This window comes from Oryzias latipes, chromosome 2 (genome assembly GCF_053564925.1).
Source record: "Oryzias latipes strain Hd-rR chromosome 2, Olatipes_Hd-rR_3.1".
In the NCBI taxonomy this organism is placed as follows: Eukaryota; Metazoa; Chordata; class Actinopteri; order Beloniformes; family Adrianichthyidae; genus Oryzias; species Oryzias latipes.
The window spans coordinates 27,410,634-27,435,515 of NC_136238.1; the positions used below are offsets into that span (position 1 = coordinate 27,410,634).

The following is a 24,882-nucleotide window of genomic DNA, read 5'->3' on the forward strand; positions in this document are numbered from 1 at the left end:
CATTCAAGTCATTTGCACCGCTGTTGTCAAGTCAAATCGTCACCGTCGTCTGTCGTCGTATTGTCTGTTCCACCCCAGTCGTATTTTGTCCGGACAAAATGCATCATATTTTCTCATATTTACCTTTCATGTTAATTTCGAATCCTTCTTTGGTCACTCTCCATCTAAAAAAATAATTTGTCGAGGCCACTGCCCCGGTAGTGTCTTCCAAATTTCCTAAGCGCGCAACAATTAGTTCCTATACTACACTGTTTTTACGCCTTGGGCGTCTCTAGGACAAACAGACGGAACCTTTATGTATTTTAAATACATTACCTCAAACACAACCGATAAACCTAGGATACCTTTTCTGTACTGTTGTTGCACACTAGGTGTCACAAACTAACAGTCAACCATCCCTTTAAAGTTTGGGTCAACTTTTTTTTTTTTTCTTTTTTTCGGGGGGGAAGCTCTACCGTCCACTCACTCGAGATCTCGTTCAATTTGAGTTATTCAACTATTAGATAACTTAATCAATATGCAGAATTTTGCAGCAGGCTTCTGCTTACCTGTTTTTGTATGCGGCCGCGTGAGAAGTCGACCAAGTGGACGGGAGGAAGCGTGCCCAGACTTTACACTGAAAGTCTCAAAAATACGAAAAATACGTCACCGGCTCGATCTGTGTTCCGGTCCCCGACTTCACGTTTCGGGTCACCAATTTGTTGGAAAATATCTTTCGCTCTGAGATTTTTCCATGCGTGTTCTGATAGTCGGGAGAGATAAAAAGACCAAGATTCAGCCGGATAAAGTTACAGAAGGTTTATTCCCTAACAAAAGTTCTAAGACAGAATTAAAACACATCTGGGTCCTCATTTTAGAAGGCCTTCAAAACGCAAGAAGTTACAGGCGTTTTACATGAAAGGCCACAAGAGAGAAGACAATAAAATTATGCTCTGCTCAGACTTTTAAAGACAATTCGGGTTTCCCTCCTCCCATGGAAAACATGACGTCGAATCTCCGCCCTGGAACACTCGCATTGGCTGACAGATAGTCCGCCTTCGTCCATCAGGCAATAGTCGACGGTCACTCTCCGGACCCAATCCATCTCCCCAGGGGATGACTTCAAAGATACGCCTGGTGCTGGTGATAAACCCAGACTCTTCCTGTCCGTAACAAATCAGATTGACAGCAAGAAATCCATGGAGATCCTAGGTTAAAGATCAACCTTTTTGTTCTTCCCTGGAACCGGACATCTAGAGAAGTTCTCACAGATATAATCTGTTCCTCATGTGGTTTAGATTAGACATTTCTGCTGACTGCTGTTAACCAACACCTAAAAGGTCAACATCCCCCTCCTCTGTAGAGGAAGGGGTCGCAGCTGCAGTCCCTAGGTCACATCTCAGGAATGTGAGGTCAGGATGCACAGAGTTCAGTTAAAGCACAGACTTAAGCTATGGAATAAACTTCAAGTGATATAGGTAAAACAGAAAACGTAATAAAATAAGACAGAAAAACCCTTCTAAAGTGAGGACCAAAAATATAATTTCCTTCAATATATATTACCTTACACATACATACACTCTCACTCTCATCGTCACTCTTAGAAAAGAATATATGTATGTGAAGGACGAGTATATATGTGCATTTGAGGAAAAGTATATATGTGCGTGTGAGAGAGGAGTATGCATGAAAAGGAAGTGACTTTGCATGAAAATGAAGTGACTTTGCATGAAAAGGAAGGCAGATGATTTCTCGTGCTCTGATTGGACGAGAGGCCACCACCTCCCATTTTGAACAGAGGCTAACATGAATTAGCAAAAAGGAGCCACGGGGGTCCTGCAGCAGGCCATCGGAACCTTGAGAAATATTTTATCTTAACCTCAAGTGGTCACAAATCTGTCTGCATCTCTAGAGACACAAAGGAATGTCTCAAATACCAATAATGGTAATAGAAGCGCCACCGAAACAGAAATGAGGGAGCTTTTCAGACCGACTCCACCAACCCCCCGCGCTTTTACTCGCGGAGGGTGGTTGTAAACATAACCTTTGCGTGAATTATGAATGATTAATTATTTGCGTGAATTATGGGTGAATAATTATTATGAATTATTATTATGAATTATGGATTATTAATAATTAATTATTATTATTATGAATTATGGCTTATTATTAATTTATTATTATGAATTAAGTACGAATTATTAATTATTTGAATTATTTATAATTTTTACAATAATTTATTAATTTTTTGCGTGAATTATGGGCGACACTTCCTGTAGACGCTGGAACACACATTTACATTAAAACAAATTCCTCTTGTTTTCGATCCATAACTACATATAAATGTGGGAAAACCAGCTGTCATGTCTTAAAAAAGGCAACGGTGAGGTTAAGATAAAATATTTCTTAAGGTACCTATGGCCTGCTGCAGGACCCCCGTGGCTCCTTCTTGCTTGTTCATGTTAGCGTCTGTTCAAAATGGTAGGTGGCGGCCTCTCGTCCAATCAGAGCACGAGAAATCATCTGCCTTCCTTTTCATGCAAAGTGCCTTCCTTTTCATGCAAAGTCACTTCCTTTTCATGCATACTCCTCTCTCACACGCATATATATACTTTTCCTCACACGCACATATATACTCGTCTTTCACATACATATATTCTTTTTAAAGAGTGACAATGAGAGTGAGAATGTATGTATGTGTAAGGTACTATACATGCATGCGAGAGAGAGAATATATGGATGCGCAAGTGAGAATACATGTAAGTGCAAGTGAGAATATATGTATGCGTAAGAGAGTAAATGTATGCGAATGAGAGTATATATAATGTCTTATACGGCTCCTCATAGGGGAGGGGTGATTTCTCCGTTGTAAGCAGATATAACGGCTTTCTCTGCTCTCCGAATAATGATAGGACGTGTTTTAGTGTGTATTTTAGTGTTTAGGACATGGACTAGGGTAGATGTTCAGAAAAAGCTATAGAAAGTATCATTTCTTACAAAGCAGACGTGGATCAGTTTGTGCAGGACACACCTCCCTCTTGAATAAATATGATCAGACTCAGATGGCGGGTGCCGCCTTCCCTTTTTTAGTTCACTCTCCCTGCTCATAAAAAGTTTGATTGCAGCCTTCTGACCCCACTAATCAGGTCCCTGCATTTCTGCTTGTAAATCAGGATTGACCCCTTAAAAGCATTCCTGCGGATCTCTGGTTCACACACTCGCCTTGCATTTTTTTTTTTTAATGGACATGTCTGCTAATCTTTCGAAGTTTCAACTCTCAGGGCAATAAGTGCAGTAAGACTAAACTCCAGCTGGCCCAAACTCAGGTTAAAATTTTTTGGGACATTTAGTTTCTGTTTTTGGCAAAATTACTTCTCTCCCTGGACCTCACCACCTTATCTGATCAGTCCCCCAACTTCACTCACTCGCTGTAAGCTGCAGCTGATTGCGCGGCTGATAGTTGAAACAATGTGACCTGTGATTCTCTTGTGCGAGTTCTCCAGAATCACATGCAGTATGCTCCACTCCCTTCCGTCCAAGCATTACCATTAGTCAATGTGCCTGTTTTTACCGTTTTACTGTGTCCGTGTATGATTTATTTATTTACGACCTAACGCTCATGGTGCTGATAAAATGAGACGCAGTTCTTGTCTGTTTAACTTTCAATGTGTTTTTTTTTCATCACAATTTTTATTTTTTATTTTATTTATTTATTTATTTAATTTTTTTCCTTATTTTTTCTACTCTCATGCCTGGCTCTACTGACACCATTGATGATTTACATGATTATTTGAAGAAAGCTGTGAGAACAAAGGAACGCATTGAGTCTGCCTCCAGCTCTCTCCTCCCCACAGACTCTGAATCCTGACCAGAAGGCCCCTGTCGGTGACCTGCTTTACCCTGAAGACCATTTAACGGACTGATTGGTCACACCCGTAGTGGACAGGACCCTTCAAGGTTCTCCTCACCATGCCAACTGCAGTACACATTGCTGACTGACCCTCCTGGATTCACGTAAGCCACTGTAAATTGCTGAGAGCCTATGAGACTTACATTTTGAGACACATCCCTGGTTGAAGTCCAACTACGAAGCCGCCGCAGTGTGACACTACTCCTGGCGAGGGGCACTCCCTGGTGTGTTTCCTCTAGCGCTCCTCTCTTCCAGCTAAAGTAAGCTTCGAACCAGCTAACATGGGTCCAGCTGTTGCTCGTGGTTTCATCTTGTACTTTTATTCCCTCTTCCTCTGGAGATCTCACTCACATCATCAGCGAGGTCAAGGCCCTTAAACCACACATTTCTTCTCAGATGACTGACGCCTACTGGTCTGGGTCCTCACTTTATTGGTTTACTTCTGGTGGAGTGTACTGATAAACTAGTCACTCCGGTCCTCTGTGTGTTGTTTTTCTTTTTTCTATTCGTCACCTGTTTGATTCCATGTGTCAAATCAATGATCGCCAAGATGCTGTCAGGCCAACTCTATCAGCACTATGCCAACAATTCACCTGGTTCGCATCCGCTCGTGGTTGAAACTGGTCTTTAAAGTCTTATTTTCTTTTGTTGTTTTTCTTTTATTGGATTTGCATTTCATTATTTTCTTTATTTACTACTGTAGTATGTAACTTTAATTAATGATTTTGTGCCGAAGTTTGGACTGGTGATGCATGTGTATCCTTAGTGATGGCAGTCGAGGGGCACGGAGCCGTTGATGAGTTTTGCCCTCCCTGATCACTCACTGAATGTTTCACACAGATGGTATAAATTTAGCCCTGGAGGTTTTCGCATCAACACACATGTATTACCTACCACCTCTGATGCTCATTTATTCATGTTGATTTTTATATTCTTGTGTATTTACCTGTACCTATACACTTTTATTTTCGATGCAGAGCCAAAATGCTGCCTATACTGAGAATTGGTATTTGGTTGATGATGAGAAGTGTTCTGCTGACTTTTCACATATAATTTTGATATGACAAACAGGGGGTTATGTGAAGAATAGTTAGAAACTGCATTTAACTTTTATTACACTAATGGTTTAAACTTAATTCACTAAGCATGTATTGTCATCTCAAAATTATATTACATTTGAAGAAAGCACAGCCAAACTATTGTTCTAACAGTTCATTCTCAGACTCCCTCTTTTCTGTGCATGTGTGATCTGCTGAGCAGGCCTCAGACTTATCTTCACTTTAGCCTTGGAGCTTCTCTCCAGCAGTAACCTGTGGGCGTGATTTTCACACGAGGTCCATCGGACGATCTTCTGAATATGCAAATGCAGGGTTTTTATACCAAGCCCATCCCTGAGCTCGTTGGTTCGGACTTTGAATGCACCATGTTCATTTGTCTGTCCCCTTCGTGTTTGTACGAAGTAAAACCTCCACAAAAGATAAGTTTTGTCTCTGAGTCATTATTCATTTTTTCTGTGTGCAAGAAACTGACGGGGTTACGAACTAATACAATACAGTCCTTTCTAGATAATCCAGTTTCTTCACATATAGTGAATGCAGTCCTTCGTATTTAACGTTCCATGCAGATTTGGCACCAAAAGTGGAGCATATCAACAAACGTACACTTAAACTTACCCTGGTTCGTTACATACTCTCCTTTTTGGAACAGAGTCCAGCTTTGGAACCAGCAGAGAAGCAACAAACAGCAGAAACCCACACTGTGAGAAAGACTCCACACTTCTGACTGATGTTTACGCCCACTTTATTATTCACAGTAAAGATTGGGACAGAAAACTGAGAACCAAAAAGAACAGAGGAACAGTTCTAATGTCTACTAGAAAACAGGAATCACAAGAACACCAGACACAAACACCAGTCTGGTTTTTTATCCGCCTCTTCCTTCATACATTTTTACTAAATCTTTTTTCACAAAACTGTTATTTGCTTACATGACTAACAAAATATAAATGGTATTTCATATTTAAAAAATATATAGAAATGTTCATGAATCGCATCGTGTTAGAATTAGAGAAGTGTAAAAATAATTCTATTGTTGTCATGGTAACACACAGACTTAGACAACACTGTCTCAGCATAGTAAGTCCACAAATTTACTAATAAAAATCAACCAACAAAAATAGAACAATATTAACATTTCATGAAAAATCAAATGTTATCCGTAGAATTCAAAACAACACATTTCTATTTACAGGTGTATCTAAAAGAATTAATTTCATCAACAACTTAAATATTTTTGTCATTCATTACAAAAAGTGAAACACATGATGTATAGAATCATTACACAATACTTTATTTTAATCAATGGAATAATAGTGGGTTATAGATGATGAAGCCCTAAGAAACAGTGTGTTAGAAAATAAGAATATCAGTAAAACAAAAAAAAAAAAAGAATGTTGTCAGACTTTTCAAAACGTAATTTCTATGCATTCAATAATCCATTGTGCCTCCTTTTAATTGAATGACAGCATCAATGTGGTATGGAGTTCATCATGTGGCTCTGTGTTCATGTAATGAAATCTTAGGTTGCTTTGATAGCATCTTCATTATTGAGTCTGGCAAGTCATCTTCCTCATCACTAGATTTTTGTAAAAAGGTCAGGTTTTTGACAAAGCAACTGACCTGGGTGGGCCAAAGACTCCCTTGGCTGCTCCAATTCCGATGCATCCAAAGAGATTCATTAACCTCTTTGTTTTCCTCATCTGATCTGCTATCTGGCTCTAAACTGTATTGCTCACAGTTTTCTTTTACACTAATGTTAGCTTGGACTTGTGACTAGAGCTGTGACGGTGTGGGATTTTTGATCACCGCAGTTAACCCCATCCCCGACCAAACACAAAATCCCCGGCGGCCGCGTTGCAAATGAATACAATTACATAATATTAACAACTAACTACTACAAATCTAACTAATGAACGGTTATCGTCACACCCCTTCTTGTGTGGTGCAATGAGCTAGCAGAAAAGCATGTAAATGAAGTCATGTTGGAAAAATTAGCAGAGTTAACTCCAGTGAAAACAGTCTCGTCCACAACTTAGTAGAGCATTTCATATGAATTACAGCTGTAGTGCAGAAAGTATGTCTTAAATACGACACAGGCTAAAAACTGCAAATTCATGTTAAACACCATCTAGAACGATTTTACAATTGAAAAATATTTCTTAACTTTTTTCACATAATTATTAAAGATGAGTTCTCGTGTGTGTTTTGAGATCAGATAGGCGACTAAAGCACTGAACATTATTTACAAGAAAAAGGCTTCTCTCCTGTGTGGGTTCTCATGTGTGTTTTGAGATGAGATATTTGACGAAAACTTTTATTACATTCTTTACAAGAAAAATGGTTCTCTCCTATATGATTCTCTCCTGTATGAGCTCTCATGTGTCTTTTTAGACCAGATATGCAACTAAAGCATTTTGTACATTCTTTACAAGAAAAAGGCTTCTCTCCTGTATGAGTTCTCATGTGTATTTTGAGAGCAGATATGCGACTAAAGCATTTTTTACATTCTTTACAAGAATAAGGCTTCTCTCCTGTATGAGTTCTCGTGTGTGATTTGAGATGAGATATATGACTAAATCTTCTTTTACATTCTTTACATGAAAAAGGCTTCTCTCCTGTATGAGTTCTCGTGTGTCTTTTGAGATCAGTTTTGCAACTAAAGCGTTTTGTACATTCTTTACAAGAAAAAGGCTTCTCTCCTGTATGAGTTCTCATGTGTCTTTTAAGATCAGTTTTGCAACGAAAGTGTTTTGTACATTCTTTACAAGAAAAAGGCTTCTCTCCTGTATGAGTTCTCGTGTGTCTTTTGAGAACAGATAGGCTAATAAAGCATTTTGTACATTCTTTACAAGAAAAAGGTTTCTCACCTGTATGAGTTCTTATGTGTGTTTTAAGATAAGATAAATCACTAAAACTCTTTTTACATACTTTACAAGAAAAAGGCTTCTCTCCTGTGTGAGTTCTCGTGTGTATTTTGAGAGCAGATATGCGACTAAAACTCTTTTTACATTCTTTACAAGAATAAGGCTTCTCTCCCGTATGAGTTCTTGTGTGTATTTTGAGAGCAGATATGCGACTAAAACTCTTTTTACATTCTTTACATGAAAAACGCTTTTCTCCTGTATGAGTTCTCATGTGTGTTTTGAGATCAGTTATGCAAATAAAGCATTTTGCACATTCTGTACAAAGAAAAGGCTTCTCTCCTGTATGAGTTCTCGTGTGTCTTTTGAGAGCAAATATGCGACTAAAGCATTTTGTACATTCTTTACAAGAAAAAGGCTTCTCTCCTGTATGAGTTCTCATGTGTCTTTTAAGAACAGATTTGCTAATAAAGCGTTTTGTACATTCTTTACAAGAAAAAGGCTTCTCTCCTGTATGAGTTCTTATGTGTGATTTAAGATAAGATAAATCAGTAAAACTCTTTTTACATTCTTTACAAGAAAAAGGCTTTTCTCCTGTATGAGTTCTCGTGTGTCTTTTGAGAGCAGATATGCGACAAAAGCGTTTTGTACATTCTTTACAAGAAAAAGGCTTCTCTCCTGTATGAGTTTTTATATTAGTTCTGAACTGACACCCGTAACCTAAAGTTTTACGGCTTTCTGTACAGATACGATGTCTGTCTTCTGACTTATTTTTCGTGTTAGCAAAGAGATTGCTAACAATTCTTGAGCTTTCACAAGACTTTACAGAAGAAAGTATCTTTTTGCTCGAAGATCTTTTAGGTCTCTTAAATAAAGTTGAGTTTGTGAAGTTTTTTCCAACATCAGAGTTACACTGGCTTTTTGACATTTGAGAGCTGTCCACACTTTGGACATGACTTCTGTCTTTTTTCTTCCTCTGATCTCTGTTCTGTGGCTCTGTCTCTCCATCTGTAGTCGATGTTGATTCTGTCTCTTCATCTGTAGTTGATGTTGATTCTTCATGTTGGTTTCCTTCTTCATCCTGACTATCAGTTACATTAAAGCTCTGCTGATTGTTTAGATCTGCTTCACTGTTCTCATCTTCATCACAAGTAGGAATCTCAATCAAGGCATCAGTCTCCTGCTTCAGATCAATATGCTCCTCATCCTGACTTATGTAGAACCCTTCTTCTTTCTCTTTCATTAGTAGAGGTTCTAGTTCTTCTACTTTCTCTTCTTTAATCAGTGCGGGTTTGTGTTCCTCTTGTTCCTCTTTAATCTGTGGAGGTTCTGGTCCCTCATGTTCCTCTTTACTATGTCGAAGTTCTGGTTCCCCCTGTTCATCTTTAATTACTTGAGGCCCTTGTTCCTCTTGTTCCACTCTTAAATTCGTCTGCTGGTTGCACAAATCCTCTTTACTCACATAATGCTGAGGGAGGACTGCAGAGACAAAGACAAAAAAGGAGACCTTTTATATTTTTAAAGGTCTTTGTGTATTGTCAAGAAAAATCGAAATCCTCTAATCTTCAGTTGCTCTAGACTTTAAATAAACGACAGATTGTAACCTATTAGTTCTCTTTCAAAGTTAAGACAGTTAGAGGTGATGTCAGTTGTTCAGACTTTAGTAGGTCAAACACCTAATTAAGGAAACGTTTAAGTTTTCCAAAAAGGTTACCCAGTTATTTTAACCTATACTTTTTAATAAACCTTTTTATAAACACACAATGATACTCCACACACTAACACACACACCCTCCTCTTTTACAGCACATGTGCTACCAGTAAATTTGCCTCCCCCACCCTCCATATTTTTTATACATTAAACGTGGAATGGGCACGTCAATGATCAATAAAATGAGCAATAAGACTGGAGCGCACACGCACACAAACACACAAACTCGCGCACATACTCATGAGACGCCAGCACACACTCGCGTTTCATTGAGTGATGCCTGTCTGTGAGGCGGCCAATGCGTGTGAGAAGAACAGGGAAAGTCAATGTAAGTGGCTACATGCGTGGAGGGGGAGGGGCCTAGAGAAAATCAAGCGCACATAAACATCTGTGGGAAGGAAACAAAGACAAATATCCATCCATCCATCTTCTTGACCGTTTGTCCCTTTCGGGGTCACGGGGTTGCCGGAGCCTATCCCGGCTACTTGGGCGTAGGCAAGGGATGCCCTGGACTGGTCGCCAGTCTGTCGCAGGGTAGAATATCATCAATCACACATCCATTCACTATCACACTCACACCTATGGTCAATTTAGAGTTGCCAATCAACCTATGAAGCATGTTTTTGGACGGTGGGAGGAAGCCGGAGATCCCGGAGAAAACCCACGCATGCACGGGGAGAACATGGAAACTCCACACAGAAAGGTCCCCCATTGATGTTGTGTTTTTCATGTCCCCCAGCCGGGACTTGAACTGGGGGCCTTCTTGCTGTGAGGCAAGAGCGCTAACCACTGCGCCACCGTGCAGCTCACATATCATCTCAACCTGATATGTGCGCGCGTCTGAGTTATGAGCAAGCGAACTATTGATTAATTCTTCGACCTGTGGCTAGTGTACCAGTGCCAGAGTCTACACCAGGGGTCTCAAACTCGCGAAGCAAACCACGATTCTCATGCGCGGCTGTCACTGCAGCACATCGCTCCTGCGGGACTTGGGTCAGCTGAGGAGAATAAATGTCACACACCTACATGCGTGACAGCTAACGGGACTTGAACATTAAACACGTGTGAGGAACAACACGATTTAGTCTTAGACACACTTAAAACACGTGTGGAAAATGCAACGATAGACGTGTTTAAGATGAACTAGCGCCGCGCCTGGATCGTTGGGGAGACCAGGGGGGGGGGGGGGGGGGGGTCATGAAGGCGAAGCTACAACGAGACTGAAGGAGCACAGGAGGTTGTTGTCCTTAACATTCAATTTACTTTAAATATGCCTCTTCCCCTTAGTATGATCTGTATTTTGTGATATATCTTTTATAATTATTGTAATGTTTTGTAGTGGATAAAGCCTTTTTTTTAATAAGTTGGTATTTTAAATTATTGTAATTGATCAATAAACTACAAAAACCCATCAGGACACATAATGCATTGTTTTGTAGTAATCAGGGCAGCTTTCAGTCAGTGCAGGACTTAATTTCCAGCTGTGTTTGCGTAGGTTGGCGCTTTGCTCCCAACCCTTTCTCGTGATATTTTTTGGTTTTGATTGACAGGTGATGTTGGAGCAAAAATAAAGATACAAAAATAGGCTGCACCTATTTGGTGTCGCCAACATGAATTTCCATCCCTGTTTACATACATCTAAGTATTGTTTGTAACTGTGAAATGACCAAAAGGTTACTACGGTAATCACTTGTTACTAAAAACTTTTTTTTATCCTTAATGTATGGTATTTTGTTTCATATTTGTACTGTCATGACAGTGATGGTGCTGTCAGTTTAACTTGTTGTTGCATCTTCAAGAGTGCAGAATGAAATGTGACACTGAATTTGGAACAGCACATTGTAATTTCTGCATCTATTATTAAAGTATTTTTTATTAGTAATACAGTGGAAATTAGTAGATTTGGTTAGCATGTTGATTTACGTGCCCCTAAATTTTCTGGTTGTGCCCCTAAAATTTTCAGTTAGGGGCCACAGTGCTACTAGTGAAAAATGTTAGTCTGGAGCCCTGCATTGATAATCATGTCTTGAAAAAAAGTGACTGAAATCAAAACCATAAATTAGGCCTGGGCGATAAATTGATCAAATGAATTAATTCAAATTTTTTGTTACGGGCGATTTCAAAAATAACTAAATCGTGTTTTTTTTGGCCTCCCAGATACACTATAATAACACAATAATACACTGTCTCTGTGTGCATGTGCATAGGTATGTAACTGAGCTTCTGGGTGGAGAGGCCTATGTCTCCTGTTCTGTGGTACTCCCTTCTCTCTGCCACTTGCGTCTCAAGATGGAAGCCTGTGATGAGGACCCTGCATATGTGGTGAGATTCAAGACCAAGTTCAAGGAGGACCTAGCATCCCGTCAGGAACAGCTCAACAATGCATGGCTCCAGATTGCTACAGTTTTGGATCCTCGTTTTAAAGACTTGAAATGCCTGCCCAAGAAAGACAGGGAAGCAGTGTGGACCACACTTGAAGGGATGCTGCAACAAGAATCACCCACAAAGTCTTCACAGACACATGATGATGGGCCACCCAGGAAGAAAATAAGCCTTCTGCAAATGGGCTCAGATTCAGAGTCAGACGAGGACGAGGTCCAACCTGCCATACAGACGTACTGAGCAGAGCCCACCATTAAATTGGAGGACTGCCCCTTGAGGTGGTGGGCATCTCATTCAGGAGCCCATGAGAAGCAGGCCACACTAGCTCACAAATATCTGGCCACTCCTGCAACCACTGTTCCCTGTGAACGGCTTTTCTCAGTTGCAGGTCACATTGTGAACAAAAAAAGGTCTGCTTTACTCTCAGAAAACGTAAAAAAGTTAGTTTGCCTCAGCAACTGGCTGAAAGATAAGGCGGCTCAGTAGATTTGAAAGGTGATGTCAAAGAGGAAGCAATGGGACATTCCAAAACAACGTTATGGTGTGTAGTCTGTTTCAGCTTGATTTAAACCACAATTATTTGGCTGTGTTAATAAACATAATATGAAAATTATGTATCTGTGTCCTATTATTTATCTTTTGGTATGCATTTCAGGAAAAAAAAATAGTTAGGATTTAGGATTCAGGTGTAATTGCAAAAAGTGATTAATCCTGATTAATCCACTGAAAATTCTGATTAATTTGATTAAAAATTTTAATCATTTGACAGCCCTAATATAAACCCCTGCATGGGATGTACCACCGGACCATAACTGAAGTGGGTGATATCAAGAAGTCCTACCAATGGCTAGAGAGGGCTGGCCTACAGGACAGCACTGAGGCACTCATCCTGGCAGCCCAGGAACAAGCTCTGAGCACCAGAGCAATAGAGGCTCAGATCTACCACACCAGACAAGACCAAAGGTGTAGGCTGTGCAAAGAGGCCCCTGAAACAATCCAGCACATAACTGCAGGATGTAAGATGCTGGCAGGTAAAGCATACATGGAGCGCCACAATCAAGTGGCTGGAATAATATACAGGAACATGTGTGCAGAATATGAACTGGAAACCCCAAGGTCAAAATGGGAAACACCTCCGAAGGTCGTAGAGAATGAGAGGGCAAAGATCCTGTGGGATTTCCAGATCCAGACTGATAGGATGGTAATGGCGAACCAACCAGACATTGTAGTGGTGGATAAAGAACAGAGGAAAGCCGTTGTGGTGGATGTGGCAGTGCCAAGCGATGGGAACATCAGGAAGAAGGAACATGAGAAACTGGAGAAATACCAGGGACTCAGAGAAGAACTGGAGAAAGCCTGGAAAGTGAAGGTGACAGTGGTAATTGGAGCACTCGGGGCAGTAACCCCCAAGCTGGAGGAGTGGCTACAACAGATACCTGGAAAGACCTCAGACCTCTCAGTCCAGAAAAGCGCAGTGCTAGGAACAGCTAAGATACTGCGCAGGACCCTCAAGCTCCCAGGCCTCTGGTAGAGGACCCGAGCTTGGAGGAGAAACCACCTCATATATATATATATATATATATATATATATATATATATATATATATATATATATATATATATATATATATATATATATATATATATATATATATATATATATATATATATATATATATATATATATATATATATATATATGTATATATATATATATATATACACACACACACACACACACACACACACACACACACACACACACACACACACACACATACATTAAGGGTGTAACGATACGCTAAAATCTCATTTTGGTTTGACACAGAGTCTCTTAGGGCTCGGTTCGATACGTTTCGGTTCGGTGCGGCCGTTAAATCTGCCTGATATGAACTGCTATTTTTTGAGCTATTATATTATTGTTATTTATTGTGTGTTTTGCTGAACTGAATATTTCACCATTTATCCAACAGCAGCTACAATAGCTTATAAAATACACACAAGAAAAGTTTTGTCCTACAGAGAATATTTATTTTACAGACATGGATAGAACACTCCTATTGTTTATAAATTATTCATATGTACTGTAAACAAATTAATGTATATTACAGATGTGTTCAGCACACATTTAACTCTCAGTAACTATTTCTGGGATATTTCCAACTTCAAATTCTGGTGCTTAATCAGTATTACTAAATGTTGTCTGTAAAAATGATCATAAAAAATAAAATAAATTATTTTACTTACATTTTAACCACTTACTCCAATGTTATTTATAAAAAACAAACATTAAAAACGTGTTTGGCCTTACTTTTTGAGGCCATGTGTTGATCCTTCTCCACAAAAAGCTCTATGATCTGGTGGAAAGGTTTTCCTTATTTTCCTCTAGATTATTTGAGTTTCTCCTCTCAATAGAGAAAGACAATCTTAGTCTGTTTCTACGGCAGCAGTGTAGATACAAAGCAGGTGTAATCTCACATCTGCCCCCTGCTTTTCATGTGGGCGTACAGCAGCATTATGACCGCACGTCTCTTAACATTGAGCCCCATAGTCAGACATTAGCCACAGCGCTCCAGAGCCTCACCCAGAGTTTCCGCTCCATCTGTGATCGCGAGACACTCAAATTCAGCGATTTTAACCTAAAAAACTTTGAATAACTGTGCTACGCTAACTGAACGCGCGCTCACACACACACACACTCTTACGCTGCACATGGCTACCCCCCCCCAATCCTCCTACAGGCGCGCAGGTGCAGAAACCATTGAGGGTCTCTGCGGAATACCACGAGCAACATTAGTTCCGCCTCGGGGCAAAGTTAATACATTTAGGGGAGAAAAATAAACAAACTGAAAAACTGAAACGGTACAAAAGGTACAAAACGGTACATGTATATAGTAGGGGTGTGTATTGGCAAGAATTTGGCGATAAGTATCCCGATAGGCTTCCCGCGATACGATATCAAGGGAAGCATATCCCGAAATTTCACCAAAACATATTTTCTTTTTTCTTTAAATATGACTTTAAATAAAACTACCCGAATTTTAATGTCTTCCACTGTAATAAAATAGTCAAATTCAGTTTATTTAATGATCATAATGTTAAGCACTGCAACTGTATCTCATATATAAGTTGCGTTTGCAAAAGCAAATTCATAGTGCTTTTATTTTGATAAGATAAAATATAGAAAGGGAATAGTCAACATTGTCTGATTTCCACAACAAAATATATTTCATTGTAAGAAAAACAAAGAATAAATGTGCCTTGATCAATACATTTCTATTAGGGAAATAAAATGCTGTTTATTTTCAATATTGCTTAATGTAGCTTCTCCAAACGGTTCATGAGCCTGAATGGTGCTTTAAATTTTTCTTTTTTAACTTGTCCTGTCCAACAGCTGGGCAGGCAGATGAGAGCTGAGGGCCTCTTGTGTTGGACATATTTTACTTTAACAATAGGGGTTATTAATCTTCAGACAAACCAAAGGTATGACTGAATAAACCCCTTTTGTAATTGAGGCCAAACTTTATTAATTTCAACCATGTTTGAAAATTTTGGGTGTTAGACCGGACGGAAAAGGAAAGAAGGGAAGAAAAAAGGGAGGGATGTTAGAGAGAGAGGGGGGTAGGAGAGTGATAATGGGAGGGGAGGGGGGATGAGACCATGAAGCAGCATAAAGCAACAAGTTTACTGGTTGTTTATCATTACGGTAAGGTTCAAATGCAGTACAAAAAGGGCGGGGCCTGTCCACACACACACTGAAATGTTATCAACACACCTGTTAGCTGCAAAAATGTCCACCTGTCGACATGTACACAAAACAGATAGTGTTCACACGCATACTTATGCCTTAAAACCAACTAGTGTGAAATATTTCAGTCATTCAATCATGCAAACTGTTAATGCAAAGGTGAGCTAACACCTGTGCTCAGGTGAGTGTTTATGTTCTTCTAAAATGGATGGTGGAACGTGAAAAGAGGGAGGGAGAGTGCCCAGCCATCCCCACCCCAAGACCCCCGCCGCAGCAGCGGCAGCCAGAATCCCCCCAACGCCACACGGGAACAGGCAGGGAACAACCGCCCCCCGGGCGACCAAGACCGCCACCCAGGCCAGGGCCAGCAGGACCGCCGCAAGGCCCCCAGAGCCAGAGAGCAGGGAGGCACGGAGGGGAAGAGAGCGCCGCCCCAGCCCAACCAGGAGAGCAGCCCCCCTCAACATTGTCTGATTTCCACAACAAAATATATTTCATTGTAAGAAAAACAAAGAATAAATGTGCCTTGATCAATACATTTCTATTAGGTAAATAAAATGCTGTTTAATTTGAATATTGCTTAATGTAGCTTCTCCAAACGGTGCAGGAGCCTGAATGGTGCTTTAAAAATAAAGGGTGGGGGACACACACTGATTCTTTCCAGAAACAATAAAGTGTGATGATGAGGCAGCATGACAGAACGAAGGAAAGTTGCTTTAATTTGAAAAAGAAGGTGCTTTGTTTACATATCAGTCTGCTCTGCCTCTGCTGCACCATTGCAGCCACGCTTCTCACACACTGAAGTAAACTAACTCTCCTCGCCACGATGTCAGCCTTTTTCCAGAGCATTGTACACATCTCTCTGATCCATCAGGTCCCTAAACTAAAATCTATAGCTGGGAGTTTCTTCAGAACTTTAGCCCGCTTTGCCGATAGCATTTTAGCCAATGCTAAGCGCATTAGCCTATTAGCCGCTGCCATGCTTCACTCATATTTATCTGAGTCGCTAAAAGCACCACAATCCTTGTTTTTATATGTTGCTGACTGCAACATGGCTCAGAGTTTCTGTTTGGTATCCATTTCAAGTCAAAATGAAGTAGTTCATGTCTCATAACAACAAAACAAGCTCCCCCTGGCTGCAGTTTTCCTGTTGTCTTGTGCAGAGTAGGTATCGTTAAGGTTTTAACGGTACTACTACTCTTATTGATACTGTTTATCGATCCGGTATTTTAACAGTACTCTTATCGATACTTTATGAGGACGAAAAATAAATACATTAAGAAAAGTGTTTCATTTCAGCATTTTTCAACAACATTGTTTTTTTATCAAAACATTTTACTTTATGAGAAAGTTCCAGACAGAACATTGATTTAATTATTTAGAGTAATTATTTTTATTCTTTATAAGCGTGATATTTCCTTTGATCTTTTGTTCTTTTTCCACAACCTTGAATAAACTTTTCTGTCTGTCAGACACCCAGAGTTAAGTTAAGTGATGGAAACAAATTTGCTTTGATACAGACTCCTTTCTGTTTCTTTATTTTTCTTTAAATCCAGTAAAACCAATAAATTATATTATGTTAAGGATAAAGAATATAATTAGTGGTTAGTTTTATGAAGCAGCTGTTAGTTTGTTGCGGGTCTGGAACCATAAGCGGTGAGTCTGTGGCCCGCCTTTCTACCTGTTCGTTGAAAGGTAGAAAGCTCACGTCTGCCCCCTGCCTTTTATCTGCAGCGTGTTCACAGACAGCGCAACATGCGGTCATCGTAGCAGCAAGGTGACAGGACGCAAACTTCATTAATTTTACACGGAAATAGGTGTTCTTAGTCTATAGGGGAATAAAGGATGTTTTTTAGGGGGCGCTCACGTGTCCCCTACGAGATCACCACTGTCTGTGTGTGTGCTGCCTTGCCTTTTGTGTGTGCGGGAGGCGCGTACTGTCTGTACCGTCCCCCGTGCACACAAATAGCCAGACAGACCTCTCCTTTTCAGCGAAAACAGCGAAGTTAACATCATCATTAATTAAAGGAAAATTGACTGACTTGATGAGTTAAAAATGGCAGATAATGTGTATATTTTGTGGGACACAAAAAAAGCGACTCCTCCAGTACAGATAGCAGAACCGTTCAGGTCAGATCAGCGGTGTGTGTGTGTGTATATATATATATACACACACATACATATACACCCACACACACACACATATATATGCACACGCGCACACCCACACACACACTCCTGTACTGTCCCCCTTTCCCACTCCCCTCCGGGGGTGCTTCCAGATTACAGTTGGCTCATCCGTGCTCCTGTACCTGACTAAGAACCTCGTCTTTTTTTTAACTTGTCCTGTCCAACAGCTAAGCAAACAGATGAGAGCTGAAAGCCTTTTGTGTTGGACATGTTTTACTTTTACAACAGGGGTAATGAATCTTATGATACAACAGATGTATATTTAAAAAAAAACTTTTGTAATTTCAGCTAAACTTTATTCATGTTAATAATATTTGCAAATATTTTTTGTTGGACCAGACGGAAAAGTAAAAGGAAGAAAGAAGAGAAGGGGGGGCAGAGGGGAAGGGTAGAGGGCTGATTGTAGTAGCGAGGGTAAGATCATGAAGCATTAAAAAGCAACAAGTTGCTGGAGCTTTAGAATTACAACTGACAGATGCATGAAAAATCTAAAATGGGCGGGGCCTGTCGACACAATGTTCAATGTTCAACGTTACAAACACACCTGTTGGCTCCAAAAGTGTTCACACACAAACAAGTCTACATGGACATACTACCACTTAAATTCACACACGCATATTAATACATGTTAAACATTTCATTCAGTCACGCAAACTATTTGTGCAAAGGTGAGATAGCACCTGTGCTCGAGTGAGTGTTTATGTTCTTCTGGGGTGGATGATGGAATGCAAAAAGAGGGAGAGAACCCAGCTGCCCCCCCACCAAGGCCCCCACCGCAGCAGCAGCGGCAGCCGGGACCTCCCAACACCCGCACAGTACTGCAGATAGAGAAAGACCACCTGCCAGGCAACCACATTTGTCACCCTACAGTTAGCCCCCAACGCCAGAGAGCAGAGGGGCGCAAGCCTCAGTAGAGAGTGCAAACCTCAGCCCGACCAATAGAGCACTCTCCCCACCACACCCAGCCAGCCCAACGGGCAGCCCCAGACAGGCGGCCGCCTTTTCAACTGGAAGGGACAGAAGAGACTCTTCCAGGACATGCTGTTGATGGACTGCATGTTTGGAGAGCTTGAAGCTCAAGATAGAACCGTTGTTGAAGTGAACATACCGATAGTGTGGAGATGAAGATCAGAGTCACACTGACCTGCTGACATGTGAGAGCTGTCCACACTTTGGACATGACTTCTGTCCCTCCTCTTCCTCTGATCTCTGTGCTGTGGGTCTGTCTCTTCATCTGTAGTTGATGTTGATTCTTCATGTTGGTTTCCTTCTTCATCATGACCATCAGTTACATTAAAGCTCTGCTGATTGTTTAGATCTGCTTCACTGTTCTCATCTTCCTCATAAGTAGGAATCTCCATCAAGGTATCAGTCTCCTGCTTCAGATCAAGCTGATCTTCATCCTGACTGATGCAGAGTTCCCCTGGTTCCTCTTTAATCTGTTGAGGTTCTGGTTTTTCCTGTTCTTCTTTAATCTGTGGTGCTTGTGGTTCCTCTTCAGTCACATAGTGCTGGGGGAGAACTGCAAGGACAAAACCACAGAAAGAATCCCTTTATACTTTAAAAGGACTTTACATCGGTGTGAACTCAATCAACTTCACATCAATGCCACCAAAACCAAGGAGATGGTGGTGAACTTCTGGAGAAAGGCTTCACAGTCTCCACCAGTGGTAATCCAGGGACTGGACATCAAGAGGGTGTTTGTGTAAAGGTACCTTGGTGTTAACATCAATAACAAACTGGACTGGTCAGACAACACAAGGGTCCTGCACAAAGGGTCAGGCGTAATTACGCCAACTCATATCCGGTCTTTTGGAACCGACATACCCGAGTAAGCAAGTTCAGGCGGATTTCAGCCAGAGTTCAGGCTTAAAGTCAGGCTAGTTTAAACATGCTTCCTGGAATACCCTCCTGGACTGTCCCCTGGACTCAGTGTATGCATGACTACATTTACATAGAATTTACAATTTGAGTTAATTTAACTTGGGCTAGGACGCTTCTACTCGTGGAGGAACGTGAATGTTTAAAAACCACCGACAAGACTTAAGTTGCTAATTTGAATGTATCTACAATGTACAGTGAATACAAAATATATAAAAAAAAAGAGTTTAGTCCAGAGGATGTTTTCTGTCTTGTCTTTATAGTTCTTAAGGCATTAGGATAGGCCCTATGAAAGAGGTTTTTTCTTGTCATTTTTTGGGAGGGAAAGAAAGAAGCACTCCAGCTGTTTTGTTGGATGACAAGGGGGATAGAAAGATCCTACCTTTTTACCAAATAGAATTCATTTAAGCTGGTGCACGGGCCAGCTGCTTCAATCATGGCTGCACTCACCAGTTCACGTTTTGCTCAACCGTGCTGATTCAAAACCTGGCTTCAGCTAATAAATGGCAATTTGCAGCAGGGGTACACAGCTCAGCTCTCCCATGAATCCACACCTGTTGGTGCTTTGACATGCCTTGAAAAATGAAAGCCACGTCACCCTGGGTCTTGCGGTATTTACACAAGGGAAGGGAACCGGCAAATTTAAAGTGACAGTCCAGAATTTCTATAAGGAGCGACAGCGTAGAATGTCATTTAAAGGGATAGCGCAGAATTTCACCAGGGTTACACTAAGCTGTCCAGCATCTGGGACAACCGCTGTCAACCTCTGTTCGAGACGGAGAGGACCATGAGTAGCTCGCCGCAGACTACTGCACCCCCCGTGCAAAAAGGAATGTTACCAGAGGTCCTTCGTCCCTTCGTTTTTTTGACAGTTATTGATAGACATAATAACTATCAGAAATCCAGGATTTCAGGGAAAGCGGATGGTTTAAGTGAAAAAAGTCTGAAATAGATTATGTCTTTCAATCAGACATTATTAAAAACCAGTTGTTTCTTTTATGGAGATTAACCTATGGAATTACATATCTGCCATAAAATGAAAGGGCGTAAAGACAACTAAGCGGGCATATTTAGGAACTGCGTGAGTGAACTTTACAACCGTGCTGGCGCAATCCTAACTGAGGAGGAACACGGGAATAGAGCAGCTACAGTTCGGTTTAACTAGATCTTCCGGGATTCGGACTTCCTGCTTCAAGAACTCCTCTGATCAACGTTCAAATGTGTCAGCAAGTATCTCACTCATTTTGTATTAACACAGAGAGTGAACTACAAAAGCATTTTTAAATAAAAAAGATCGTTTTTATTGCCTTTTAATCAGAATTGTTCGTTTCAAGCTGTGAATGCAAACAGAGCAGCGAGTCGGCTGCCAAGGGACCGTCAACAAAGTGCAACCTCTGTTAAACACATTCTGTAAAAATCAGTACTAAACTTTTAAAAAGCGATTACATGTCTATATTTATAAGAACTAATGAAGACTCGTCAGCATAGTCATGCTACATTATTATTATTATACTGAATTTTGTTAGAAAGTCAATCTCTATTTTATTGCTTATAGTTTTTAAAATTTAATAGAGATATGAATCATAACATAAATGCTCAATAGCTCTGAAAATACTAAAGCTTCTGTCACCAAACCTCCTGTACTGACTAATCCTGACCTTATTGTCCTACTGCAATAAAGATTATGTCAAAATTGACGTTGTTTATTGTTAGGAATTTTTCATATATAAATATTGATCAGATTTGGTCAAAAATGCTCAATAGCGTTGAAGATGCTGTAGTTACTGACACAAAACTTCCTGTACTTCCTGACTAATCATGACCTTATTTTCCTACTACAAAAAATACTATGTAAAAAATTCTAGCATCTTCAGAGCTATTGAGGATTTTTGACCAAATCGAATCCATTTGTAAATATGAAAAAATCCTAAAAAAAAAAGGGGGGACTATTCACATATTCTTTATTTTAGTATGACAATAAGGTCATGTCAAGTTACTGATAACTTTAGTCATGATTCATATTTATTAAAATTTTAAAAAAGTATATGCAACAAGATAAAATGAAGATGGACTTTCCTACAAAATATGTATTGTAACAAGAATATGCTTTATAATAATTTTATGAATTTATTTGTGAGATTATTAATTTTTACACTGTGGTGTTTCACAGTTCATAGAGGTTGCACTTTGTTGACGCTCCCTTGACAGCCGGCTGCTGCATGTCTGCATTCACAGCTTAAAGCGAAGTATTCTGATTAAAAGGCAAAAAAACGATCTATTTTCTTCAGAAATGCATTTGTGGTTCACTCTCTGTGTTAATATAAAAGGATTGAGATACTTGCTGACACATTTGAACGTTGATCAGAAGAGTTATTGAAGCAGGAAGTCCGAATCTGTCGAACCGCTGCTGCCAGAGAATTTAAAATAATGAATCCATGGTTCACAAGTGAGGATGCTGGAAAACCAACTCCAACAAGACAAGAAGACGCAGCAGCAGCTGAGTTTCCGCAGAAAAGGAAAGGCCTGTGTTGGAAGATCGACTCGAGGCTCAGCACTGCTACTTCCAGCAGATGACAATGAAAGCTGTCCATCATCCGCTCCTTTAACTGAGACGCAGCACCCGGGGAGTTACGCCACACTGTGGGACTGCAGGACTTAAACTTGGCCGGAGGTGTCTGCTTTCACTGTTCTTAGGAGCCGCATAGCAGAGACGGACTCTGATGATAAGGAAAGGGAATAACTTGAGTTATTCTGGATTAATGGTCCTGTTTTTATTCATATTTATGCTCAAAAAGTTCAGTTTAAAGGTTTAGCTTTAGTGTGATCAGTATTGTTCACCCCCTGTGTGACTGAGTTTGATCCCCCTGTAATAGGAGTTTGTGAAATTCATGCATTTTTGTGTAAAATGGGGAAATAAGGATAGAGAACACAAAAGGATGTTGTCAAATTGTGTGTGTGTGTGTTGGGGGAAGTGTTACTCACGCAGGGAGTAAGTTAGTGTAGAACCGCCACTGCTTGAAACACAATAAGATGTTAGCAGGGCTCCAGACAAAATTCAGTTGCACACTCTCAAATTTTGGTCGCAGAATGTGCTACCAGTAAATTTTGTCCCTCCGTATTTTTTATACATTAAACGTGGAAGGAGCACGTCAATGCTCCATGAAATGATCAATAAAATGATAAATGAGACGCGAGCGCACACGCACGCAGACAGACACACAAACTTGCGCGAATACTCGTGAGACTGGAGCACACGCGAACACACACTCGCGTGTCATTGAGTGATGCCTGAGGCGGCCAATGCGTGATAGAGGAATAGGGAAAGTCACTGTAAGTGGCTAACATGCATGGAGGGGGAGGGGCCTAGAGATAATCGAGTGCGCATAAACATCTGTGGGAAGGAAACGGAGACAAATATCATCCCAACCTGATATGTGAGTCTGAGCTTGAGCAAGCGAACTATTGATTCGTTCTTCTACAGCTAGTGTACCAGTGCCAGAGTGTACAGCAGGGGTCTCAAACTCGCGAAGCAAACCACGGTTCTCATCATGCACGGCTGTTACGGCAGCAGACTGCTCCCGTTTTGTAATGTATGTAGCCTTTTTTTTTTAATCAGTTGGTATTTTAAATTATTATAATTGATCCCTGAACTACAAAAAACCCATCAGGACGCATGTCCCACAATGCATTGTTTTGTAGTCTGTAGGGCAGCTTTCAGTCAGTTCAGTACTATATTTCCAGCTGCGTTCGCTCAGGTTGGGGTCTTGCTTCCGCCCCTTTCTCGTGATATTTTTGTTTTGATTGACAGGTGATGTTGGAGCAAAAACAAAAATATATGTCTCACACCAAGTGATCTGTGCAGCGTTGAGTCCATCTGGGTGATCTCAAACACGCTTATTGTGCATCTTGGCTGCACCTGTGTGGTGTCGCCAACATGAATTTCCATCCCCTAATGTTTACATACATTTACATACAAAACCTTTTTTTATTCTGAATGTATGGTATTTTGTTTCATATTTGTACTGTCATGACAGTGATGGTGCTGTCAGTTTAACTTGTTGTTGCATCTTCAAAAGTGCAGATTAAAATGTGACACTGAATTAGAAAGAACACATTGAAATTTCTGCATCTATTATTAAAGTATTTATTAGTAATACAGTGGAAATTAGTAGATTTGGTTAGAATCTTGATTTACGGTATGTGCCCCTAAAATTTTCAGTTGGGGGCCACTGTGCGCCTAGTGAAAAAGTTAGTCTGGAGCCCTGGTTAGGACTGTTACTTTAAACGCTTTAACACAAATGACTTGGAAAAGACATAAAAACACGAATGGTGGTTCGTTCATAGAAGTTGGGCTTGTTTTGTGGTCTGTCGGTCGGTTGTCAGATTACTTTTGGGCTCGAAAACTGTCCCACTATCTGGCAACACTGCTCCCTCGTTTTACTGCGGTCAAGCCAGCCGTCATTCGGAACTGCGGTGTCAAATGAGCCGCTCCTGAATTTTCACTGCTCTCGCATTCTCAGCTTTACGGTAACAGAGCAACAACGGCTAAAGTCCGGTTTTCAAAGGAATTTTAGAACAGTGAAAAGTCAAATGAATTTTTAGAGAAAAAATACACTAGCTACTCTTATCAAATAATAAAATAATTTTTTAAAATAAAAGGCTAAGAAAAAATTGGGTGTTAATAAGTATACTCCCAACCATATAGCCCATTCATTTATGTTAATAGTAAATATAATTTAAGTTTTCACATGGACATGTTACGATGTAAAATATTTATCAGAATCAGTACAGACACTTTATAATATAAAAAAGGAGACTTGATCTAAATGTCAATACTGTTTGAGATTTGTCACAACATAGCATCTTATGAGAGAGATGCAATGTTTGAGACACTGTAGTTTAAAATGTTGCCATAATCCAGGCCATCAGCTCCTTATACACATACTAGTATTTCCAGACACTTTTACTGTAGAAATTTTGAGTTATACATGTTTGAAATCCCAAATATTTTACATTTTGACAAAGTCCAATCGTCTTTTTCTGACAAAGATGCAATGTTTGAGACACTGTAGTTTAATATTTCACCATAATCCAGGCCATCACCTCCTTTTATTCTCTCCAGGACTATGTTGAATACACATACTAATATTTCCAGACACTTT

General features: G+C 40.2%; 2 protein-coding genes across 4 annotated transcripts in view; one reads left to right on the forward strand and one right to left on the reverse strand.

Annotated features, from left to right (window-relative positions):
- Nucleotides 1-24,882, forward strand: part of LOC144987221 (uncharacterized) — a 223,153-nt gene that overhangs the window by 33,610 nt on the left and 164,661 nt on the right. The window lies entirely within an intron of this gene.
- The window catches only part of LOC144986855 (uncharacterized), a 265,622-nt gene continuing 246,412 nt past the window's right edge, over nucleotides 5,673-24,882 (reverse strand). For both annotated transcript variants that reach the window (XM_078935342.1, XM_078935331.1), the window contains exons 2-3: nucleotides 18,984-19,361; nucleotides 5,673-9,287 (exon numbers count right to left, since the gene is read on the reverse strand). In XM_078935342.1, coding sequence (XP_078791468.1) covers nucleotides 7,186-9,287; nucleotides 18,984-19,361 — 2,480 coding nt within the window. In that variant the 3' untranslated portion in view covers nucleotides 5,673-7,185. The remainder of the gene's footprint in view (nucleotides 9,288-18,983; nucleotides 19,362-24,882) is intronic.